This window comes from Macrotis lagotis, chromosome 1 (assembly GCF_037893015.1).
Source record: "Macrotis lagotis isolate mMagLag1 chromosome 1, bilby.v1.9.chrom.fasta, whole genome shotgun sequence".
In the NCBI taxonomy this organism is placed as follows: domain Eukaryota; kingdom Metazoa; phylum Chordata; class Mammalia; order Peramelemorphia; family Peramelidae; genus Macrotis; species Macrotis lagotis.
The window spans coordinates 411866830-411888879 of NC_133658.1; the positions used below are offsets into that span (position 1 = coordinate 411866830).

Genomic DNA, 22050 nt, shown 5'->3' on the forward strand with positions numbered 1-22050 from the left:
GATAAAGCACCAGCCCTGGAGTCAGGAATACCTGGGTTCAAATCTGATCTCAGACACTTAGTAATTGCCTAGCTGTGTGGCCTTGGGCAAACCACTTAACCCCATTTGCCTTGCAAAAACCTAAAAAAAAAAATAAAAAAAAAAAAGATGGAATGTATTATATAGGGAACAGTAATTAAATAAGCCAATTTGACAAGAATTTAGGTTCATAAAGGAAAGTAATGTTGGAAAAGGTAGGTTGGAGTCAGATTGTTTAGGGCCAAACAGAAAAATGTGTATTTTAACCTAGAATAAGGGGTTTCTTAATAGAAGTGACATAATTCAGAAGTGTGCTTTAGGGGGCGGCTAGGTGGCGCAGTGGATAAAGCACTGGCCCTGGAGTAAGGAGTACCTGGGTTCAAATCGGGTCTCAGACAATAATTACCTAGCTGTGTGGCCTTGGGCAAGCCACTTAACCCCGTTTGCCTTGCAAAACCCTTAAAAAAAGTGTGCTTTAAAAATGTCAATTTGGTAGTTCTGTGTGGAACCTAGTTTGAAAAGGGAGATCCATGGGATAGGGAAATCAATTAGGGAAGCTATCAAAATAACAGATCTTAAGAGATTAAAAACCTGAAATAGGATACTGGGTATGAAAATGGGAGGGAAAAGGATGGATTCAAGATGCAGTGGCAACTAAAACAACAACACAAAGAATAGCAACTTTAAAAATGCATCCTCCTTTTAAATAAGAAAGAATCAAGTACTATGAATTTCAAGAATGCTTTATATTTAGTCAAGTCATTAAATATTTCCAGTTGAACCTGAAAAATCATTTAAGGATCAAAATATCTATGAAAAATGGGAGGGAAGGGAGAAAACCATATTGAATCAGAAAAGGAAATCAAAATTTTAGGGAAGTGGGAGAGAATATAGATCTAAAAATAAAATAAAGAAAAAATATTTTTAAAATTATAAAATAATTACATTTTAATTGTAGATTATAAATTATAATTTATATTTTATTATAATGTACTTGAGGACTATTATAAAGTAAAATGATAAAAAATTTAAATATATTTTAAATTTAAGAAATACTTATTAAGAACCTATTATGGGCAAGACACTGGGGATAGATATGAAGACAAAAACCAAACTACCTGTCCACAAAGCTGGTAGCTTGGTTCTTTACTCAAGGTCCAAGAATATTTTTAACATTTTGATAACTACTTCAATATTAGTTTTTTGTAAGCTTATAGTATTTTTTTCATGCATTTAAAAACATCCCATAAGAGTCCATAGGGTTCCATGGTCAAAGTAGTCCAAGACATGAAAAAAAATAAAAACTCTGATCAGAGTTCACTTCTATAGGAAGGATTCAAAAAGGTACCCACATAAGTAAATACAAGGCAATTTGAGGAGAGAGAAGGCACTATCAGAATGAATATGAAGGCATGCTTCAAAATAGGTAACATCTGGGCCGGCTAAGAGGCGCAGTAATTACCTAGCTGTGTGGCCTTGGGCAAGTCACTTAACCCCACTGCCTTGCAAAAACCTAAAAAAAAAAAAGGGTAACATCTGAGCTAAGACCTGAAAGAAAATTAGAATTCTGAGAGGCAGGAATGAGGGGACTGCCTTTCAGAGAAGATAAAGTAGGATCTAGACTATTGAATTTAGAATATTCTCGTTTTGGCGCCTAGGTGGTGCAGTGGATAGAGCACTGGCCTTGGAGTACCTGAGTTCAAATCCAACCTCAGACACTTAAAATAATTACCTAGTTGTGTGGCCTTGGGCAAGCCACTTGTTAAATGCTCCACCTTTAAAAATATGTCAACTAACATTAAATTACATTACAACCACTAACATTAAAATAAAACCAATACCCTAAAAAATATATAATTATTGTTATATGTAAATCAATTGTATCATCTAATTCATATTTCTAAAATTGGCACCTTTTCTATTTCCTTTGAACTTTCATTCACCAGAAAACAGTAAAATGACAGAATATTTAGGTAATCTGTCCTATTTGGGAAGAAGCTAATGAGCCACTTTTGACAGTTTATATTTTATTAAAATACTGGCATATTAGTTTACTTATCAATATTTATTCAAATTGATCAAGTTAAATCATATAATTACAGACATTTTTAATATCTGATAAATGCTATATAACAAAACACTGAAGATTTTCAGATTCAGATGACACATATTAAAAATTCAAAACTGTTCAAAAGATACAGTTGCAAATCACTATTCTTACCCAACAGCTACATTCACAAACATTTAGATACAACTATAACAGCATGATGTTTTTCAGGGCATTAAACTAGTTTGGCAGGACTTTGTTTTCTCTAAACACAATTAGATTCAAGTGGGAAAAAATATATATACAAAGCCTACCAAAAGCAATATATCTTAATTACTGAAATAGTACCTCTTGAAAGGCAGCTATTGTAGAGCAAAAACCTAAGACAAAATCTCAAAGTGACTTTCATCACTACTGTCCTCTCTCTTCTCTCAAGTTTTATACACATACATATCCAAATTTAAAAAGAAACCGTAAAATATGTTTTTGTTACATTTAAGATTTCAAATGAACCTTTATATGGTAACAATTACTGTGGGAAGTAAACCATAGAAACAAGGTACGTAAGCTTGAACTAAAGCAGGTAGAATGTCTACCTAAATGTCTACCTGGTTTAAGAATTTAAGTGTTGGGGCGGATAGGTGGTGTAGTGGATAGAGCACCAGCCCTGGAGTCAGGAAGATTTGAGTTCAAATCTTACTCAGATACTTTATAACTGCCTGGCTGTGTGACCTTGGGCAAGTCACTTAACCCCATTGCCTTGCAAAAACAAATTAAAAAGAATTTAAGTGTTTTTAGTTAGAAATAGAAAAAGAAAGTTCATCTAGTTCTCCAAATAACTTTCTAAATTTATGAGCATAAAAATAACCAAAAGTTTCACTATACATATTCAATATTTCAGTAGATCAAGTCAGCTCAATTTGGATATCATCCAAAAGACTGCAACCCATTATGTCCTTAACATTTAGGATTCCTAAGTTTCCTCAATATATTAGGAATCATCCTACATCTCAATAGTATATTGTTACAAAATTAACTCACATTATTCAACAAACTGCCAATGAGATGATGAATTCTTTGGTCACAAAAACCCAAGAAATGAAGAAAAATATGAAATTGCCCTCAATTCTTTGCAACCCCTTTCTAATTCTGCAATAATAGTAGTAGAATGAAAGGAAAGTGGGACAGGAGTAATAAGAATCACAATCTAAACACAAATTTTAAAATCATAAAATAAAAGCCTAGCATATTTAATCAGAAGTCATTGGTTACTATCACTAGGTTTACAAACTGGTACCTACCTACCCACCATTCCAATCTTTTATTTTTACTCCTCTCCGTTTTCAAACTGCCAATTACTCTCTTTTCAATCTTTCTAAATTTTCACAACACTGATCCCTTCTGGTTCTCTTCCAATCTATATGACTGCTCCTTCTCAGTGTCTTTTGCTAGATCTTCATCCAGGTCACAGTCTCTAACCCAGGTGGACCCCCACTCCAAGGTTTTATCCTAGACCCTCTTTTCTCCCTCTATTTTACTTGGTGATCTCATCAGCTTCCATGGATTCAATTATCACTTCTATGCTGATGACTCTCAAATTTATCCACCCCAACCTCTCTGCTGACCTTCTCACACTTCATACTAGACATATAGAACTAGATATTCAACAGATAATAAACAAAACTGAACTTCTCAAAGTACTTCCCACCCACCCAATACTCACAGTTAACATATACTCTTTGATCCAGTGACAATGGCCTCCTTGCTGTTTCTCAGACAAGACATTCTATCTCCTTAGTCTGGGCATTTTCCCTAGCTGCCTTCATGAACTATTAGAATACTCTCCTTCCTCATCTCAACCACCTGGTTTACCTAGCTTCTTTCAAGTCTCAGAATGATCCCTTCTGGTTCTCTTCCAATCTATATGACTGCTCCTTCTCAGTCTCTTTTGCTAGATCTTCATCCAGGTCACAGTCTCTAACCCAGGTGGACCCCCACTCCAAGGTTTTATCCTAGACCTTTACACATGATGTCTTTCCTGATACCTCCAAGAGAACGGGAACTCAAGATAGGTCTTCTACCTTTCTTTGTATCCCCAGCACTAACCAGAGTTCCAGAGTATATAGTAGGCAACTGATAAATGTTTATTATCTGACTGACCTATCTGCTAGTACTCTGGAACAGCACTTTATCTCTACCATCTCCTTGCCTTTTCCCCCATATTTAGAATGCTGTCTCCTTACTTCTGCCTCTTAGAATCTCCTTCAAGAGAGATCAAATTCTATATTCTTGCTGGAAGTCTCTCAGTTCCCCCTTAGTTGCTACAGCATTGGCCCAAAGGTTACCTCCCACTCACTCCATATATGTGTTGTATAGACCTAATTAATTACATGTCATTCCCCCACTGTAAGCTCTTTCAAGGCAGAGTCTGTTTTTGCCTTTTTAAAAATTCCCTTCTTGGGTTGTGGGAAATCTGGGACACTATTACACTGTTGGTGGAGCTGTAAACTCAGCCAATCTTTCTGGAAAGAAATTTGGAACTATGCCCAAAGGGGAACAAAAATGAGCATACCTTTTGATCCAGCAATACCACTATTGGGTCTATATCCTGAAGAGATGATGAAAGAGGGTAAAAACATCACTTGTACAAAAATATTCATAGCAGCCCTGTTTGTGGTGGCAAAGAATTGGAAAGCAAGTAAATGTCCTTCAAATGGGGAACAGCTTAGCAAACTGTGGTATATGTATATCATGAACACTATTGTTCTATTAGAAATCAGGAGGGATGGGAATTCAGGGAAGCCTGGAGGGATCTGCGTGAACTGATGCTGAGGGAGATGAGCAGAACCAGAAAACACTGTACACCCTAACAGCAACATGGGGGTGATGTTCAACCTTGATGGACTTGCTCGTTCCATCAGTGCAACAACCAGGGACAATTTTAGGCTGTCTGCAATGGAGAATACCATCTGTATCCAGATAAAGAGCTGTGGAATTTGAACAAAGTTCAAGGACTATTCCCTTCAATTTAGGGGAAAAAAACCATTATCTTATTGTCTGATCTTGTTATCTCATAACTTTTTGTTTCTTAAGGATGTGATTTCTCTCTCATCACACTCAATTTGGATCAATATACAACATGAAAACAAAATAAAGACTGACAGATTGCTTTCTGTGGGGGGGGGAGTAAGATTGGGAGAAAAATCGTAAAACTCAAATAAAATCTTTAAAAAAAAATTCCCTAGTCAAGTCATGGTTAGTAAAAGTTAGAACTACTATCTCCTAATTAGAGTTAACCATATACATAAAGGGAACAATAAACTCTCATCACAGGCTACCCATTCTAAAGCTTAAACACTTTTCACATATTGAAAATCCCTTAAGGAAAGGAGATTGAGACCTTAAAAGGAAAAAAAAGTTGATCTACTTATTCACCAAGTTTTTCTTTTTTAAATGCAAATGATCTTCAGTGTGTCCTATCAAAACCTTGAGATGTAACTAGACAGAAGGCAGGTACTAAGACCAGATCATACATCCCTAACTAGCTCTGCAACTTTGGGCAAATAACTTGACATTATGACATTATTAGGTCTCAAATGCCTCACCTGCTAAATAAGGGAGCTGGCCAACAAGTTTTTGTTTTGTTTTGGTTTTTTTAGGGTTTTACAAGGCAAATGGGGTTAAGTGGTTTGCCCAAGGCCACACAACTAGGTAATTATTAAGTGTCTGAGGCTGGATTTGAACTCAGGTACTCCTGACTCTATCCACTACACCACCTAGCCACCCCAACCAACAAGTTTTTAATGTCCCTTATAGTCCTAAAATTCTGTAAATCTAAGTGAGAAGGGCCTAGTGAGCAAGGTTAAGTATGGCAATTGGAAGAAAGATTGCAACAAAGACAACCTCCAATTCCATCAGCACTAAATTTATCCTACCAAATTTACCCCAAAAAGGCAGAGTGTTTTCATTAAATTTTCTGGTAAATACATTTATCTCCTTTTAAAATAGATAAATTAAAAATGCCACAAGAAAGCTAGAAAGTATCTTGATGATGCTGATAAAATGGAATGTCAGGCCGAAGAAAGAGATAGTATAGAAGTAATATTCAAAGACCTGTATTCAAATCCTGCTTTACACATGTCACTAGCTACATGACTTTGAGCAAGACACTTGACCTCTCTGAACCTGTTCATTCTAAAAGGGAGATAAAAGTCCTTGCCCCAAGAGTTGTGAGGACTAAATGAAAAAATGCCCTACTTTGTAGGCACTACAAAATCTTAACTTTGAAAAAGGCCAACTGCATATATGAAACTCCAAATTTCTTCCCTCTCTACCCCAGGGGGTATTGGAAATAGACATCTTCTCATGACTCAAAAAGTTTTTTTAAATAGCCTTGAAAAATAGGTCCTTCAAAAGAGGCTCAAATACCATAAAGCATTAATACTAAGGAAATAAGTAAGCATGCCCAAGATCTCTTCTTCAGGGCTACTCAAACTCCTCACCCTGAATGACCCACATGTATCTTTGTCTTCGCCCCATGGCTAGCAGGTGTGTCTTCCATTAAAGCCCTATGAGAACATGTTACAGTGACTGCTTTGCTCCTTCAGTGCCAGTAGATGGAGTACATACTCAATTTTATTCCTAAATACTGAGGTTGTCAATTTATGGTTATGCTGAATGATTGTACATATATACTTTAGTTCTGAATACTCATTCTTTAAAGAAAAGGTATTAAGCTACCAAAGGTAACATATGACATACATTAGTCCACCTCAGGGAAAGTGTTGCTTTACATTTAGTATTCTGAAACAATGAAAGGTAGGTACTAAGATGGTACAGTATTATTATTCAGCTTCACTACCACAAAAAGTAATCAGTAATATAGCATGAATATAATAATTTAAACTCTAACACTCAAGTTCTATTTTTACAGTGTAACCATTTAGACCACAATATAGGATAAAATAAAACAAACCTAACATTACTTAAGGATTAAGCAGACAAAAATTATGATTAGTTGCTGAACACATATAGAATGAAAAATTACCACTTTTTATTTTACATTGCATTTGATTGACTATACTTAGAAAATTGTGACTTTTTTAAAAAAATAAAGTCCATTGTCCCCATATGTATGTCAAAACTGCAAAAATATTGCATCAAAATTCACTGAATTATCCAGTTCTCCTAACTCATTCTAATTTCACTTTTACTCTTTTCTTTAAGGGCAAAGTTTCTAAAAGTCATTTTAAGGGACAGAAAAAAAGAAAAAGCTATTCAACCAAGACTTCAAGTTATTATTTCAAAGCAACCATCACTGATCATACAGAGACATGCAGTGAAGTTTCAAAGACTGAAGCAAAATTTCAAAATCAGGATAGAAAGGGAAAAAATTGTGACCACAAATTCAACTTTAAAAAAATACTTTCGGGGTGCTAGGTGACACAGTGGATAGAGCACCAGCCCAGGAGTCAGGAGTACCTGAGTTCAAATCCAGTCTCAGACACTTAATAATGACCTAGCTGTGTGGCCTTGGGCAAGTCACTTAATCCCATTTGCCTTGCAAAAACCTAAAAAAAAATACTTTCCACTCAGAAATCCACCAAAAGAATTAATATTTATTCATCTAATCTGACCATTGTTTTCTTCTAAATTTATCCCTCAACTTAGTTCCTACTAAGTCCCTTCTCCCATATGAAAAAGCAATTTACAACTTTAAAAAGTGAAATTTAAAAAATTAATATTTATTTATTCAGTAAAGAATAACTAGAAACAACTCGAGCTAGATGTTGAGATTTAAAAATCATTCCATGTAGGTTTCAAATGACAAGATTTGACTAATTTGTCTCAGATTTTACAAAATATACAGTCAAAAAAACTTTTCAAATTTTGTGCCTGTAAAAAAAATAATACAAGCTTATACAATTCAGTGTTGTGATAATATACTAACAGGTTTCTACTCATTTCAAGAATTAAAATGTAATTTGAATTCTTGAAAGCAAGTAAAGGGGACTTAATCATAAAAGCATGGTACAATAGGAGCCATACACTCCTACACTACACTTCTACAGTAGGAGAGACCTAATTCAAATTCCAACTGTTACACTTTAGTTGTTCAACTAAGGGCAAGTTACTTAACCTCTCCCAGAACCAGTTTCTTCATATGTAAAAATCTTGTGCTTATCTCCCCAAGGCAGCTACAAGGTTAAAATAAGATAAGGTATGTAAGGTGCTTTTCAAACTTTAAAGAGCTATAAGTTATTATTTCATGTTCTATTCAGAACATGTCACTTCTACCTTAGGGCAGGTGGGCCCATTCAAACAGCCCACCAAGTAAGCACTGAGTAACAGGGATTGCATTTGTATTCATAAACAGGTATTGAATTCTGCCTGCCCCCTTAGAGGCCAGTGAAGCCGCCCAGCAGAACTAAAAGGCTGGACGTGAACTTCATAACAGTGTGAGGTGCTTAAGGGCAGGGATTAGTTTTGCTTTACAACTCCAGTGCTAAACAATACATGGCAAACAGTAAACTTGTAGATTGAAAATAGCTGGGAAAGCCAGAAAAGGTGTAGGGAAGAGTTGATACTTCAGGAGGAAGCACTTGAGTATTCATTTAGGATACAATTTTTTTTCCCTTCATATTCTTTCATGTGCTAAGACCTTCAATCTCTTACTATCATGGACTTTAAAAAAAAGATACATTTCCACTTGTTCTCAACCTAAGTGTCATTAGACAGTACCTGAAAAATCAGTCAGGTACTTGAATGTGCTTCTGCTTACTTTTTTTTGTTCCCACAGTTACTGATTTGGGAGTTTTTATAAAAACTATAGTGGTGTGTAGCTAAGCACCTGATGAGGACAGCACCCAGTTAAACAAACCTTTGGGTTGTGAACAAAAGTATGAATACAGAAAAAATATACTGATTTTTGAAAGATTGCAAATAAACTTTAGTGCTATGGAGGTCAGAATTAGCTTGTATGGACTTAAGTCAGCAAATATTACCTTCAACTTAGATATGCCATTTGGAGTAAAACAACTGACTCCACTCAAAGGGACAAAGCACTGCCAGGGATTATTTTAGAGATTTTTATCTGCTTCCCCTGACAAAAAAACAGCCATGTGGATTAATTTTTATAAAATAAATGAAGGTACCAAATAATAAGTATTATAAACAGAGTGCTTCTTCTATTACTAAAACATACTTTGTTACAATTCTTATTTATCTGTAGTTATATTTCACAACCATTGACTCCACAACCTATACCTCTTAGTTGCAAGGCATAGAACACTAGGTACATAGGATACTAAGATGAAAACAAAACCGCCCTTTACCATCAAGGAGTTTACATTCTATTCAAGGGAAATTAACTTGTTTAAGTAAATACAAAATATACAAAGAAGAATAAAAAATAAGTGGGAGGCTGCTTAGAAAAGTGAGAATGATTAAGATAAGGAAATTCCACACAGAGAGGGCACTTCATTTTAGCCTTAAAGGGAATGACAAAAAATAGTCAAAAATGAAGAGTATTGTAGGCAAGAGGGTGGCAGGGGGGGATAGAAGGGAAGGGAATGTAGGGGATCCTGTCCCAAAGAATTACAAATGGGAGATAAAGTATCATGTATACATGCAGTTTAGCTTAAGAGAGTTATTATTGTGAAATCAGTCTGGAAAGACAAGTGGGCACTAGATGATAAAAAACTTCAAATGCCAAACACAGAAGTTTATATTTTGTCCTAGAGGCCAACAGGAAGCTAATGAAGCTTCTTGAGCAAGATGGGGACACAGTCAGACCTGTTCTTCAGGAATATCAATTTAGCAGATACATGGGAAACTGATTATAAAGGGAAAAAGACTGGAGCCAGGAGGACTAAATATGAGGTTTTTTATCATAGTCCAAGCAAAGGAGTACAGAGGGCCTGAACAGGGATGGTGGCCATGTGAGTGAAGTAAAAAAGAAGGCTGAGAGCAATGAACAACACAGAAAGAAAATAGCAAATAATCAGATGGGGGGAAGAAGTGAAAGGTAACTCAAGAGGTTATAAAACTAGGTGAGTAAAAGGATGATGGTACCCTCCACACCAATAGGGAGGAATCAGAAGAAGGGTTAAGTAAGTTTAAGGGGAAAGATAATGAATTGCTTGGGAAATGTTAAGTTTAAGATGCCCATGGAACATCTTATAGGTGTAGAAACATCTTATACATGGCTGATAATATGGAATTTGGGCTCAGGAGACATGAATCAATGGGTAATAATTTAATAAGCATTTACTGTGTCCCCAAGATTGTCCTAAGTGTTGGGGGAGACAAATGAAGAATGACTGGTAGGTAGATTTGGGAGTCATTTGCAGACAATAACTAAATCCATGGAAGGAAGGAAACAAGCATTTATTGAGAGGCTATTATATGCTACAAGGTGCTGAGTGCTTTACAGATAATCTCATTTGATGCTCAGAACCATGAAGGTAGGCCCTATTATGACCATTCCTATTTTCCTGCTGGGGAAACTGAGGGAAATAGTGACTGCCCAGGTCACATAGCCAGGAAATGTCTATTGTTGTTTTTGTGTAAGGCCTTAACTGAACAGAGGTCTTTGTGACTCCAGGCCCAGTTTTATCCAATGACTCCCCAGGAGGGGATGAGATAAAGAGAGATCATAAAAAAAAAAATCTTCAAATAAAGAGTCCTGGAGGGGCGGCTAAGTGGCGTAGTGGATAAAGCACCGGCCTTGGAGTCAGGAGTATCTGGGTTCAAATCCGGTCTCAGACACTTAATAATTACCTAGCTGTGTGGCCTTGGGCAAGCCACTAAACCCCATCTGCCTTGCAAAAACCTAAAAAAAAAAAATAATAAAGAGTCCTGGAGTGTACTTATGAAGCCATGAAAAAGACTAGCTGTTAAAATATTTGGGGCATCAAATACTAGGTTAATAAAGTAGTAAGAAGCAAGCTTTCCTTACAACAGTCTTCCAAATCAACTTAATTTTGTTCTATTGTGGGTTGTCAGTTTATATTAAATCAGCTCTTAATAAATATATCTATTCTATAAACTAATCTGGAACTAGCATTTACCTCTGTGAAATGTTAACAGGTTCACTGGTCCAGTACAATACAAGAAAACCAGTCTGGTATAGACAATGAAAAGAGTATTGGAAAAGTAAAAATTTCTGGTTTATAGATTATCTAGTTATGTTAACAGGTTGCCCCTCTAGAAGGGCAACTCATCTTAAAACAACAGGATTGAGCTAAATTATGTTTAAGGTCCCTTCCACACATAGAAATCTATGGTCTTTTAAAAAAATATTTTATTTTTAATTTATGGAATAAACAAGCATTTCCATTAATACAATTAAAAAGATGATTGAACATAAAACTGCAAATCTACTATGCACAACTTTCTATTCCTTTCAAATATACAAAATTATCATGTAAATTTCTTTTCCCCTTTTTCTCCTCCACCTTACAGATAACTACCATTAGACCCAAAATAGTGATTTATATACATATATGTGTGTGTGTGTGTGTGTGAAAATGTTATTCTATACATAATTCTATTTCTCTGGATGCAGAGGATCTCTCTTCATATGTCCTTTATAACTAATTTGGGTATTCATAATAGGTCAATTAACTAATTTGTTCAGTCATTCTTAAAACATTGCTGCTACTGTATACAATTTCCTCTTGCTTCTACTCATTTCATTTCTGCTTTACTACTATTTCATATAAGTCTTTCCATGGTTTTTTTTTAAATCACTGAGCTCATAATTTCTTATACCACAACTTGTTCAGCCATTCCTCAATTAAAGGGCATCCTTATAATTTCCAGTTCTTTGCTACCACAAAGACAACTGCTATAAACATTTTAATTCTTTTCCTTTTTCACTGATTATCTCTCGGAATAGTCCAAGTTAGTGGAATTGCTGGGTCAAAGGGTAAAAGTAGTTTAATAACTCTTAAGCATAATTCCAGACTGCTCTCCAAAATGGTGGATCAGTTTACAATTCCAACAATGAATTAGTCCCTTTTTTATTTTAAAAAACATCCAATAATGTGTGAGGAAGAAGGAGAAATGAGGGTTATTATAATCGAGTTAACTAACCAAGATGGACATTACTATCTCATTTATTTAATCTGGAGTGCAGAAGAATTTTATTGTATAATCAGATGCCAGCAAACTTTAATTCTTAAAACTATATGTAAAAAAAATGTTTAATAGATCTTACTATTACTGATAAAGACAATTTAACTATTTTTTAAAAACAAAATGGAACAAAGTATCTTAATTTCTGGCTTTTAAGTTAGAACACTTTCTGGCCTCCTATATCTACAAGAAAAGCTTGGTTTTATATGGTTAAAAGTTTCAGCTAAAATATGTATCTATCATATGTCAAAGTGATTCAGAGAAAGATAATGAGTTGTTTTGAACATGTTGAGTTAGAGATGACTCTGGGACACTGAAGTAGAGATGGCCTTAGAAATCAACAAGGAATAATTAAAAAAATAAATTAACGAAACCTATGGGACCTGTCCCAATTGGTTAGCCATTTTCTTACTCTCTTAGAAGACCTGTTAGAGGCAATTTTCAGATGAAATCAGAGCTATCTATAGGCATATGAAAAAGTGTTCTACATTATATTGATCAGACAAATGCAAAATTAAAAAGACTCCAAGGTTCCACCCTCATCTCTATTAGATTGGGTAATAGGACAAAAAAGGAAAATTAATACACTGCTGGTGGAGTTAGCTGTGAACTGACCCAACCGTTCTGGAGACCAGTTTGGAAATCAATATGCCCAAAGAGCTATAAAACTCTGCAAAGCCTTTGACCTAGCACTCCAACTACTAGATCTGTAGCCCAGAGATTAAAAGGGGGGGGGGGGGCCATCAATACAAAAATATTTTATCACCTCTTTTTGTGGTAGCAAAGAATTGGAAATTAAAGGAATGCCCATCCATTGGGGAATGGCTGACCAAATTGTGGTAATGAAATCTTACTATGCTATAAAAAAATGATAAATAGGATGATTTCAGAAAAAAAAACCTGGACTTATATGAACTGACACAAAATAAAGTGAGCAGAACTAGAAGAACACTGTAAATAGTAACAACAATACTGTATAATGATCAATTGTGAATGGCTTAACTATTCTCAGCAGTACAATAATCTAAATGATTCCAAAAGGCTCATGATGAAAACTGCTATCTCCTCCCTTCAGACAAATAATAGCTCTGAATGCAGATCAAAGCTTACTATTTTTTTCATGAATTTTTCTTTCTTTGGATCTTAGTCTTCTTTCACATGACATAATATAGTAATATATTTTGCATGATTGAACACGTATAAACTATAATAAATCGCTTACTATCTTGGGGGGTAGGAAGAGAGAAAATTTGAAACTCAACTGTTTTTTAAAATTGTCTTTACCTGTAACTAGGGAAAAAAAACAAAAGAACTATCAGGTAGTTGTTGCTAATATTCAGGTCCTTCCCCTGAAAATTCTAAAGGCCTAATTTCCACAGGGGAAGCAAAATCAATTAACAAGAAATTTTTTCCTCCAAACTAGATTAATTTTCCCATCCAGAATAGTGTGGTAAGGTAAAGTAGAGTGATAGAAATCAAAACAGTTAAGTTTTGGCTCCAAGAAGTAATGTGTAACCCTGAGGTAAGCCCCTTAAACCAATCTTTTTAGTTTGTAAAATTAATATAATCTTCAAACTGCCTCTTCTCAGAGATTAGAGCGAAAGCATTTTGGAAACCTTGCAGTACCACTATACTTTAGTAATAACAGTATATGTATTTATATGTCCTGCCACAACTGATCCAACTAATATTCAGAATACTTTACACTTTACAAAATGTTTTCTGTAGGAAGTTATAACAATTCAAAAACATCATTGTATTATGATGTCCATTCCATTTCAAAGTAGTGGATAAAAGCAGGAATGAGAAAATATGATAACCCACAACTTATTCAATAAGTCAAGCAGCATTTATTGAATGTCTATTGTGTATAGAGACTGCACATACCAGTGACATACCAGTGAAAATGAGAATACCCCTCACACTCCTCTGGGGTGAAAATTTAAAAATTGATCAGCCAATATAACTGCAAACTTGAACCTTTGACATTTTAACAATCTCCAGAATATTGATTTTTGTATCTAAAAATCTGCCTTAAAAGCTATCACTTTTATAATGCCAAAATCAACCTACCCACATAAAGAAATATAATAGTACAGGCAAAAGATGGTCTTTATTATTCTCCTTAATAGATGAATAAAAGTGTGGCATAGCAGATACAGAATGGGGCTTGGAGTCAAAAGGACCTGGATTCAAATCCTGCCCCTCAGATGTAAGATCCTGGACAAGTCATTTAGACTTTTGTATTTCTCAATTTCCTTTTTTGTAAAATGTGGAGGATGAATGCAGTGTGGGCTCTAAGGTCCCTTTCAACTCATAAATCCTAAGAATCTATGACAAATGGGGGGAGTGGGCAGCACTGAATTGAGCAATTCACTGAATCTCAATGTTCTAAGTAACTCTCTTAAGACTATTCAATTGGTATAAGGGAGTTTCCTCACCTGGGAGTTCCATCAACAGTCTTTAGTTCCTACATTAGTCTCTATTAAAAATACATATACTAAATAGATACAATTTTCTAATTATTCAATTCTGAAGTACAAGGTAGGTCAGTAGCTGTCTAACCTTGGACAAGCAAGAATACATTTGACTTTTAAATCATTCATCCTCCCCTCCCCCCAACTAGAAATTATTTATATCAGGTAATTTATAATACAGTGCTAATTTCATTCTCTTTTCTTTTTAAAGCTAACTTTTTTTGTTCTAAGGAAAAGCAAGCTGACCAAAAACTAATAATTTCCCCATATTTATACAGCTAACTTTAATATTTTAAACCAAACTTATGCAAACATTTTTCCTACCTTTCAAAAATTATACTTTCCCATTTAAATCTGAACTTTATAAATCATCTTTTTAACTATTCACTTCACAAGGTTACTGTGGAAAAAGTGCTTTATAAATAAAAGCTATCATTTCATCTTTCAAGATATCAAACATTTAAAAGGGATGTTCAAATGTCATATAGTTTATAACTTACAAATCATATTAAAAAAATCATAATAAAACTAAACTTGAACCATTCTCATTCCTAAAATTTTATAGAAAGCTCAAATGCATTGATATATTTTAAAATTGCTTAAATTTTTTCCAAAATTTCATTTTGAAAATTCCATTCAAATTAAACTTTTAAAAAACCTAGTCTTTAACCAAAAAAAAAATCATTATTTATATAAGCTGCAGATTTTTTTTCAGCAGGCAAATAGGCCTTCTTGTATTTCAGTGTTTTCCAATTTCATTTATTTATTCATTTGTTTGTTTATTTACTTACTTATTTGTTTATTTATTTATTTATTTAGTTTTTAGGTTTTTGCAAGGCAAAGGGGGTTAAGTGGCTTGCCCAAGGCCACACAGCTAGAATTATTAAGTGTCTGAGACTGGATTTGAACCCAGGTACTCCTGACTACAAGGCCAGTGCTTTATCCACTACACCACCTAGCCACCCCATGTTTTCAAATTTCTACAAAATTTGACCTACTAGAATAAACTCCTATTTCCTTTTTAAAATTCAAATTTCGTAAAATTGTTTTACTCTTTATGACAGTGTTAATTCAAATTTATGTAAAGTCTATAGAAAAACTTGATTTATTTGAGTTTTCAAAAAAAAAGCATTTTTTTCCAATTGACTGCTATGTTTGTTTGCAAAAGTCTTTTGGCTAATATTTAAAATGGTATTAACAAAAAAGTATACTGAATATCTTAATTTTACTCTAAATGTTTTTAGCATTCCCTTTTTATTTCTCCATAATCTAAACAGTAAGTATAAACTTTAAGATGCTACTAAAAGCAGTGACTCACCTTACTAGCTTGTGTAGTCTGAAAAAGGTGAGGTTTTTTAATGATAAAAATGACAGAACTGTCAATAAAGAAAGTAGGTTCTAGAAAGCATAAAATTCAAATCAATTCTCCAAAGAATAGTTCCTTTACTCTACTCTCTGAAAGCTACATTCCTGTCTGGTTTTCTCTTTATACAGAATCAATGAATATCAAAATTGGAAGTGACCTTAAGTTAATTAAGCTACACTCAAATATAAGAATTCCTTTTAATGACCCTGACAAATGATCTTCAGCCTCTTGGTTTAGACCATGGTGAAAGAAATTATACTATTTTTTTTTTGAGATTTTTCAAAGCAATGGGTCTTAAGTGGCTTGCCCAAGGCCACAAGGCTAGGTAATTATTAAGTGTCTAAGGCCGGATTTGAACCCCAGGTACTCCTGACCCCAAGGCCGCAGCTCTATTCACTGTGCCACCTAGCTGCCCCTAAATTCTACTACTTTCCAAAGATAATCTATATTCCACTTTGGGACAACTCTGGTTTTATAAATTTTTTCTTAATTTGAATCCAGGTCCTTTTGACTCCAAGCCCCATTTTCTTAAATTCACACATTTGCACATATATACAGACTAAAGATCTATCTTTTATTTATACATACACATAAAAAAATATAGGTATCTATTATATTGTATACCTTTAAAGTCCAGTAGTGATTTTTATGATGAGTTACTACTTAAAGTTTCAATTTTAATACAATTTTTATAATCTCACCTAATTGCTTGAACTCATATCTAAGAGAAAACAAAATGATTATGTACATTTTTTATTTGCAACCACTGAATACCTTTCAGAATATATACAGCTACAATACACTTGAAAAGATGACAAAAAGTAGGCTAAACTTCATATATGACAAAATAGGTCCTAAATTATGGTTTTTTAAATGTCTTTTACTTCTCTTTTAACCTAAAAAAAATTAGACTACATTCACGAATGAATCCAATTTTTGAACAGTCTCCAAAGAACTGATTTTATTATTAAAAGAACTTTTCAACCTGACCTCCACTGTAAACAATACCTATCAATTCACTGAGATACAATTCAAATTGTGACTTTTCTATTCAAGGGTCGGAATAGACAAAGAACCTTCTAACAATTTACTTTATTCCAAGACGTGCTTCATTTATTAAATACATTATGAATACTCATTCCTTTAAGGCAATAAAACCCCAAAGATACCACTCTGTGGAGTTCCTAAACCTGGCATAATTCCAAAGAAAATGTCCCAATGGTATAGAGAAAACAACTCTTGGGAGTTGAGCCAAAAGACCTGAACTCTAGGTATTGTGTTTCCCTAGACAAGTCATTTTATCTTTCTGAGCATCAGTTTCTTTCCCTTATCACTAAAATGAAGATGATATTTGTATTTCCTACCTCACAAGATTTTTGAAATGATCCAATGAGAGATTGCAAATGTGGCAAGGCTGAAAATATGGGCAATTTCCTATGAATAGCTCTTCAATCAAGCCTATTTCAAAAATGCTGGATTTCTAGATTTCCTACAAACTATTTGGAGAAGAGGCAAAAAGTAGACTGACAAATTCTATATAATATCTGTATTTTTTATCTAAGTAATAATATGCTCTAATAAATATTTAAGATTTTATATGGTAACCATGGAACTTGAAGTATTAAGCATGATACTCAAAAGTTTCATCCTATCCTATGGAATAAAGAAAAAAAGTACTGAACATGTTACCTGATCAGCATAAATACTGTGGTCATTCTTACTCTTACCCTCTTGTAATGGGTGCCTAACTCAATGAAAAACACAGGTCCTCTGGAAATTTCTCTTCCAACAGAAAGATGATTAAAAAAAACACAAATTCTTTCTCCTATTATTTCAGGTCACAAGTGATGTGTGTTAGGCATCTTTTAAATCTCACCTCAAATTCCAGTTTTACTATGAAACCTCAAAGTTGAGTTATAATCTTTATTCATCAGGACATCACAGTCTGTTTTTTCTTCTCTAATATGCTAATTGGGAATTAGTGTGTATCATCTTCTTATGTGTATCATCTTCTTGCCTAATCAAGCTCCATGAGGGTAGAGCCTATGTTTTAAATAATTTCTTTTTAATCATCTTCCTCAGCATCTAGCACAGGAGCCTTGAAGATACTATAGGCACCCAATTTCACTGTTCAATTTAATATGTAGAATTTTAACCTCAAAACTATGGACCTATCAGGACATCAAGACTAATATTCTTAGGTACAGGGAACATGTAAATAATTGGGCCCTTTAGCCTGAGAAAGAAAATAAGGACCTATACCACCATTCTTCCATGGAAGCCAGGGAATATTCCCAAAATAAAATTTAAGCTTTGAGTTACATTAAAGATTGCAGAAAAATATCTAAACCATTTCTATTAAAGAATTGGATCAAAAGGTTTTGATATTGTTTTAGAATATACCTTAATTGGATAAAAAGGATCATGTGCCAAGTACACTCTTTGTATGTAGTCTACAAGTTATGTTTCTTCATTTCATATAGGAGTGTTGGAGTAGGGGCTAATGACAGAATGTTCTCTGTATCAAAAAAAAAAAGTAGGGTGGTTTTGGAGAATTCTACCTCTACTAATAGAGTACAAAATAAGGGTACACTCCCCAAAGACTAAAATTTTAGGGATGCTTCAATCAGAGAAATGCTGTTGAAATTTTTCCCTCAAATTCTGTCCAAATGACATCAGAAATTATCACACTACACTTGCACAGCACTTTACAATTTCACAAAGTAATTAAAATATCTATTTCATTTGATCCTCACAACAACCCTGTGAGGTAGGTGGGATGGATAAGTTTTAGTTTCCTATATTACCAATAACTAAGAGTGGTTGTCTCATGTCACATAAAATTCTTCAGACAAAAACTACCTAATTCTAATAGAGTCTCTCCCAATAATATTCCAGAATATGGCTAGGAATACAGATTGAAGTAAATAGATATTCTTACTTCTACTACCATCTACAATATAAAATCAAGGAACTTTTTTTTCCCCATAACAAGCAGGAGATTATTCTCCATGTTTTCAGGAAATCAGTTCAGGAAACAGAAGTACACTATAGTTTGTCTCTCTCTGTCTCTCTCTCTCTCTTCCTCCCTCCCACCTCCCCTAAGGACTTTGGAATACTAAATATGCATCCAAAATACTTTCAATTAAAAAGGAAGAGGTTCTCAACAAGGTGGATTATCTATAAACCCAAAACAGAACCGGCTCTAGACAATCCCCACAACCTAACTTCAGCTAAACAATGCCTACTTAAATATTATCAGCCCCACCTAGATTTCACACATTCATTACACATTTGTCAAATACCTACTAAGTGCAAGACACTGATATCAAAGGAGATACACAATTAAGAAGCATTTCCTTAATCCTGGAACCAAAATCTCAGTCCCAGCGTCCTAGTCCTCTTTCCCCCTCAGGCTCCTTCCAAAAAAAAAAAAAAAAAAAAAGATGTAGAAAACAAAATATCCGGTTGATAAAATCCTGGTGCAGTTCTAGATACAGAATGCACCTGTGATTTCACTGATATTAGGAACTCCAGAATGAATCCACTCCCTCTACTAATATACACAGGGACCTTGTCTGTAACTTATAGTACCAGTGCATAGAGCACTGAGCAGCTTAATGTTTTATGGAGTCATTCAGCAAGTATGTGTCAGAGGCTTAATTTGAACTCAGGTCGGCCTGGCTCCAAGGCCAGCCAGCTCCTTCATCTGTTATCTTAGCCTGTTTCTTTTTATCCCATTCTGGAAGATCCCTTATTAGCACAGTATAAAAGGGACAGAGTTCTCTAAAGCCCATGGGCACAGTATAAAAAGGACAGAGTTCTCTAAAGCCCATGAGCACAGTATAAAAAGGACAGAGTTCTCTAAAGCCCATGAGCACAGTATAAAAAGGACAGAGTTCTCTAAAAGCCTATGAGCACAGTATAAAAAGGACAGAGTTCTCTAAAGCCTATGAGCAGTGTTTCTCTTTACAGGATTCTCTCATAGGGACGTTAATAAAAAGTTATGTGTATGTACATGTGTGTCAATTAAAGAAAGGGATGGTACAGAGATTGCACGATATGACCTTAGTTACAAATCGAGAATGGTACCACGGGCAACCTCATGTGCTACAGTAGAATCATGAGGAGGCAGAGACTGGTCGGCATCCCGTTTTCTCTCGGGTTCAAAGGGAAACGGTAACTGGATCTCACCCTTTGGGCAGGAAATATTCCCGGGACAAGAACTTTAAAGACCCTAATTCTCTTTATGTTAAAAAGGTGCCCTAGGGTGCCAGATGTTCCTCAGGCTTTCTAAAGACCTAGGGAACGATCATCCCAAAGGAGAACAATACACCAGCACAACTTTTCCTCTCATTCTTCATAGTGGATTCTCAAATATTTTTCGGGGCGCATTCGGAGGTTCTTTGGAATGCCCGCTTCCCGGACACAACAAGGCAACACGTTAACTAACAACCTCTCCAATCCAAAGACAAGAGAACTCCTATGGCGAGCATCCAGCTCGAGTTTGGGGAGGCGGGGATAGGGGCCTTAATCCTTCTCCCCGCCGAAAAATAAAAAGTGGTGCAGGTGCTCGGCGGCAGTCCCCGACTCTACTCGGTCCCAAGGGCAGGGACCCTCTGGCCGACGCCCGCTCCCCCTCCGAGCCCGAAGGTGGGTGGGGGAGGGGCCGGCAGGAACCCCTCACTCCCCCGAAGGGCCGGAAGACGAAGGGCCTCAAGACTGTCTCCTCTTTCCCGGTGTTCAGAGGGCGTGGGGGAGCCCGGGGAGCCCGTCCTCCCGGTCCCCAGGCTGTGAGATGGGGCCGAATGCGCAGCAGGCCCCGCGCCGCCGCCATGGGCCCCGCTGGCTGTCAGGAGACAGCTCAGCCCAGAGAAAGAGAGGCAGAGCGCCCCCGGGGATGGTGGAGGGGGTCCGGGAGGCGGAGAGAGGAGACGTACCTCCGAAACCTCATCTTCGTCGCTGCCGGAGCCGCCGCCGCCGCCGCCGCCGCCGCCCCCGGTTCGGAGGACGGCGGCGGCCAGCTTGAAATCCAGCGCCGCGTCCCCTCCGCCCGCGCCGCCGCCGCCGCCGCCGCCGCCGCCGCCGCCGCCGCCGCTACCGCCGCCACCCGGCGCGGGCCCGGCCTCCCCGAAGAGCCTCACGGTGCGGAGCCCCAGCCCGACCCCTCCGGGCGGAGGTGGCTCCGAGGCCCCGGCCGGGGCCGAGCGCGGAGTCACAGAGTCCAGGTCCTCCTCGAAGGAGCCGCTGCCGCCGCTCCCGCCGCCGCCGTCTGTCAGCATAGTTCGCACGCGGAGCCGGAGCCGCAGCCGAGTAGCCCGCGGCCACTGCCGCCGCCGCCGTCGCCGCCGCCGCTGCCGCCGCCGCCGCCGCCGCCGCCGCCGGTCCCCGGAGCGAGAGGAACTGCAGGAGGAAGAAGCTTCTCCTTCCCCCAGTCCCAGCAGCGCCACTAACTTCCCACAGCCTAACCTGCTGCCTCCCGCCCCCCCACTCGCCACTGGCTACAGAGCCCCGTCGGCCACCGTTTATTGGCCCCGGCCGCCCGTCGCTCAGTCCCTCCGTCACGCGCCGCTCGCTGGCTCGAGGCCACCAAGCTGCGTTGAGCAGCGCAGGCCGAGGCGGTTGCGAGCGCCCACCCTCTACTCCGCGCGCGCTGACTTCCGGTCTCTCTCTGTTCTTATTGGCTAGCTTCCTTGCCCATCGCTCCCCAACCTTAATGCGGATTAGCTAACCGTGTCGTCAGTCCTGTTGACCCCTCATAATGGGGGATTTCATTGGCGCGATGAAGTGTCGGTCACTTGGTCACCGGACATCGCGTGGCGCAATTGGCCGCTTAGCGTGCCAGTCATCCCGCCCCCATCTGAGGTGACGGGAAAGGGCTGGGGAATCCCCAATTCCCGATTTCCTCGCTGGCGAGAATGACGCCTGGGAAAAAGTGGGCTTTCAAGTAGCATTCACTCTCCGGCGGGTTGCGCTTCCGCGGCACCGGCCTAAAGGACCAG

At 37.2% G+C, this 22050-nt stretch overlaps 1 protein-coding gene across 6 annotated transcripts in view; it reads right to left on the reverse strand.

The window, feature by feature from the left end:
* ANKHD1 (ankyrin repeat and KH domain containing 1) overlaps nucleotides 1-21363 on the reverse strand; it is a 129900-nt gene extending 108537 nt beyond the window's left edge. For 3 of the 6 annotated variants that reach the window (XM_074212822.1, XM_074212819.1, XM_074212818.1), the window contains exon 1: nucleotides 20989-21345. In XM_074212822.1, coding sequence (XP_074068923.1) covers nucleotides 20989-21330 — 342 coding nt within the window. In that variant the 5' untranslated portion in view covers nucleotides 21331-21345. Of the gene's footprint in view, nucleotides 1-20988 lie in introns of all 6 variants that reach the window. The other 3 variants (XM_074212820.1, XM_074212824.1, XM_074212823.1) reach the window with 3 other exon arrangements.
* Nucleotides 21364-22050: the final 687 nt, after the last annotated feature.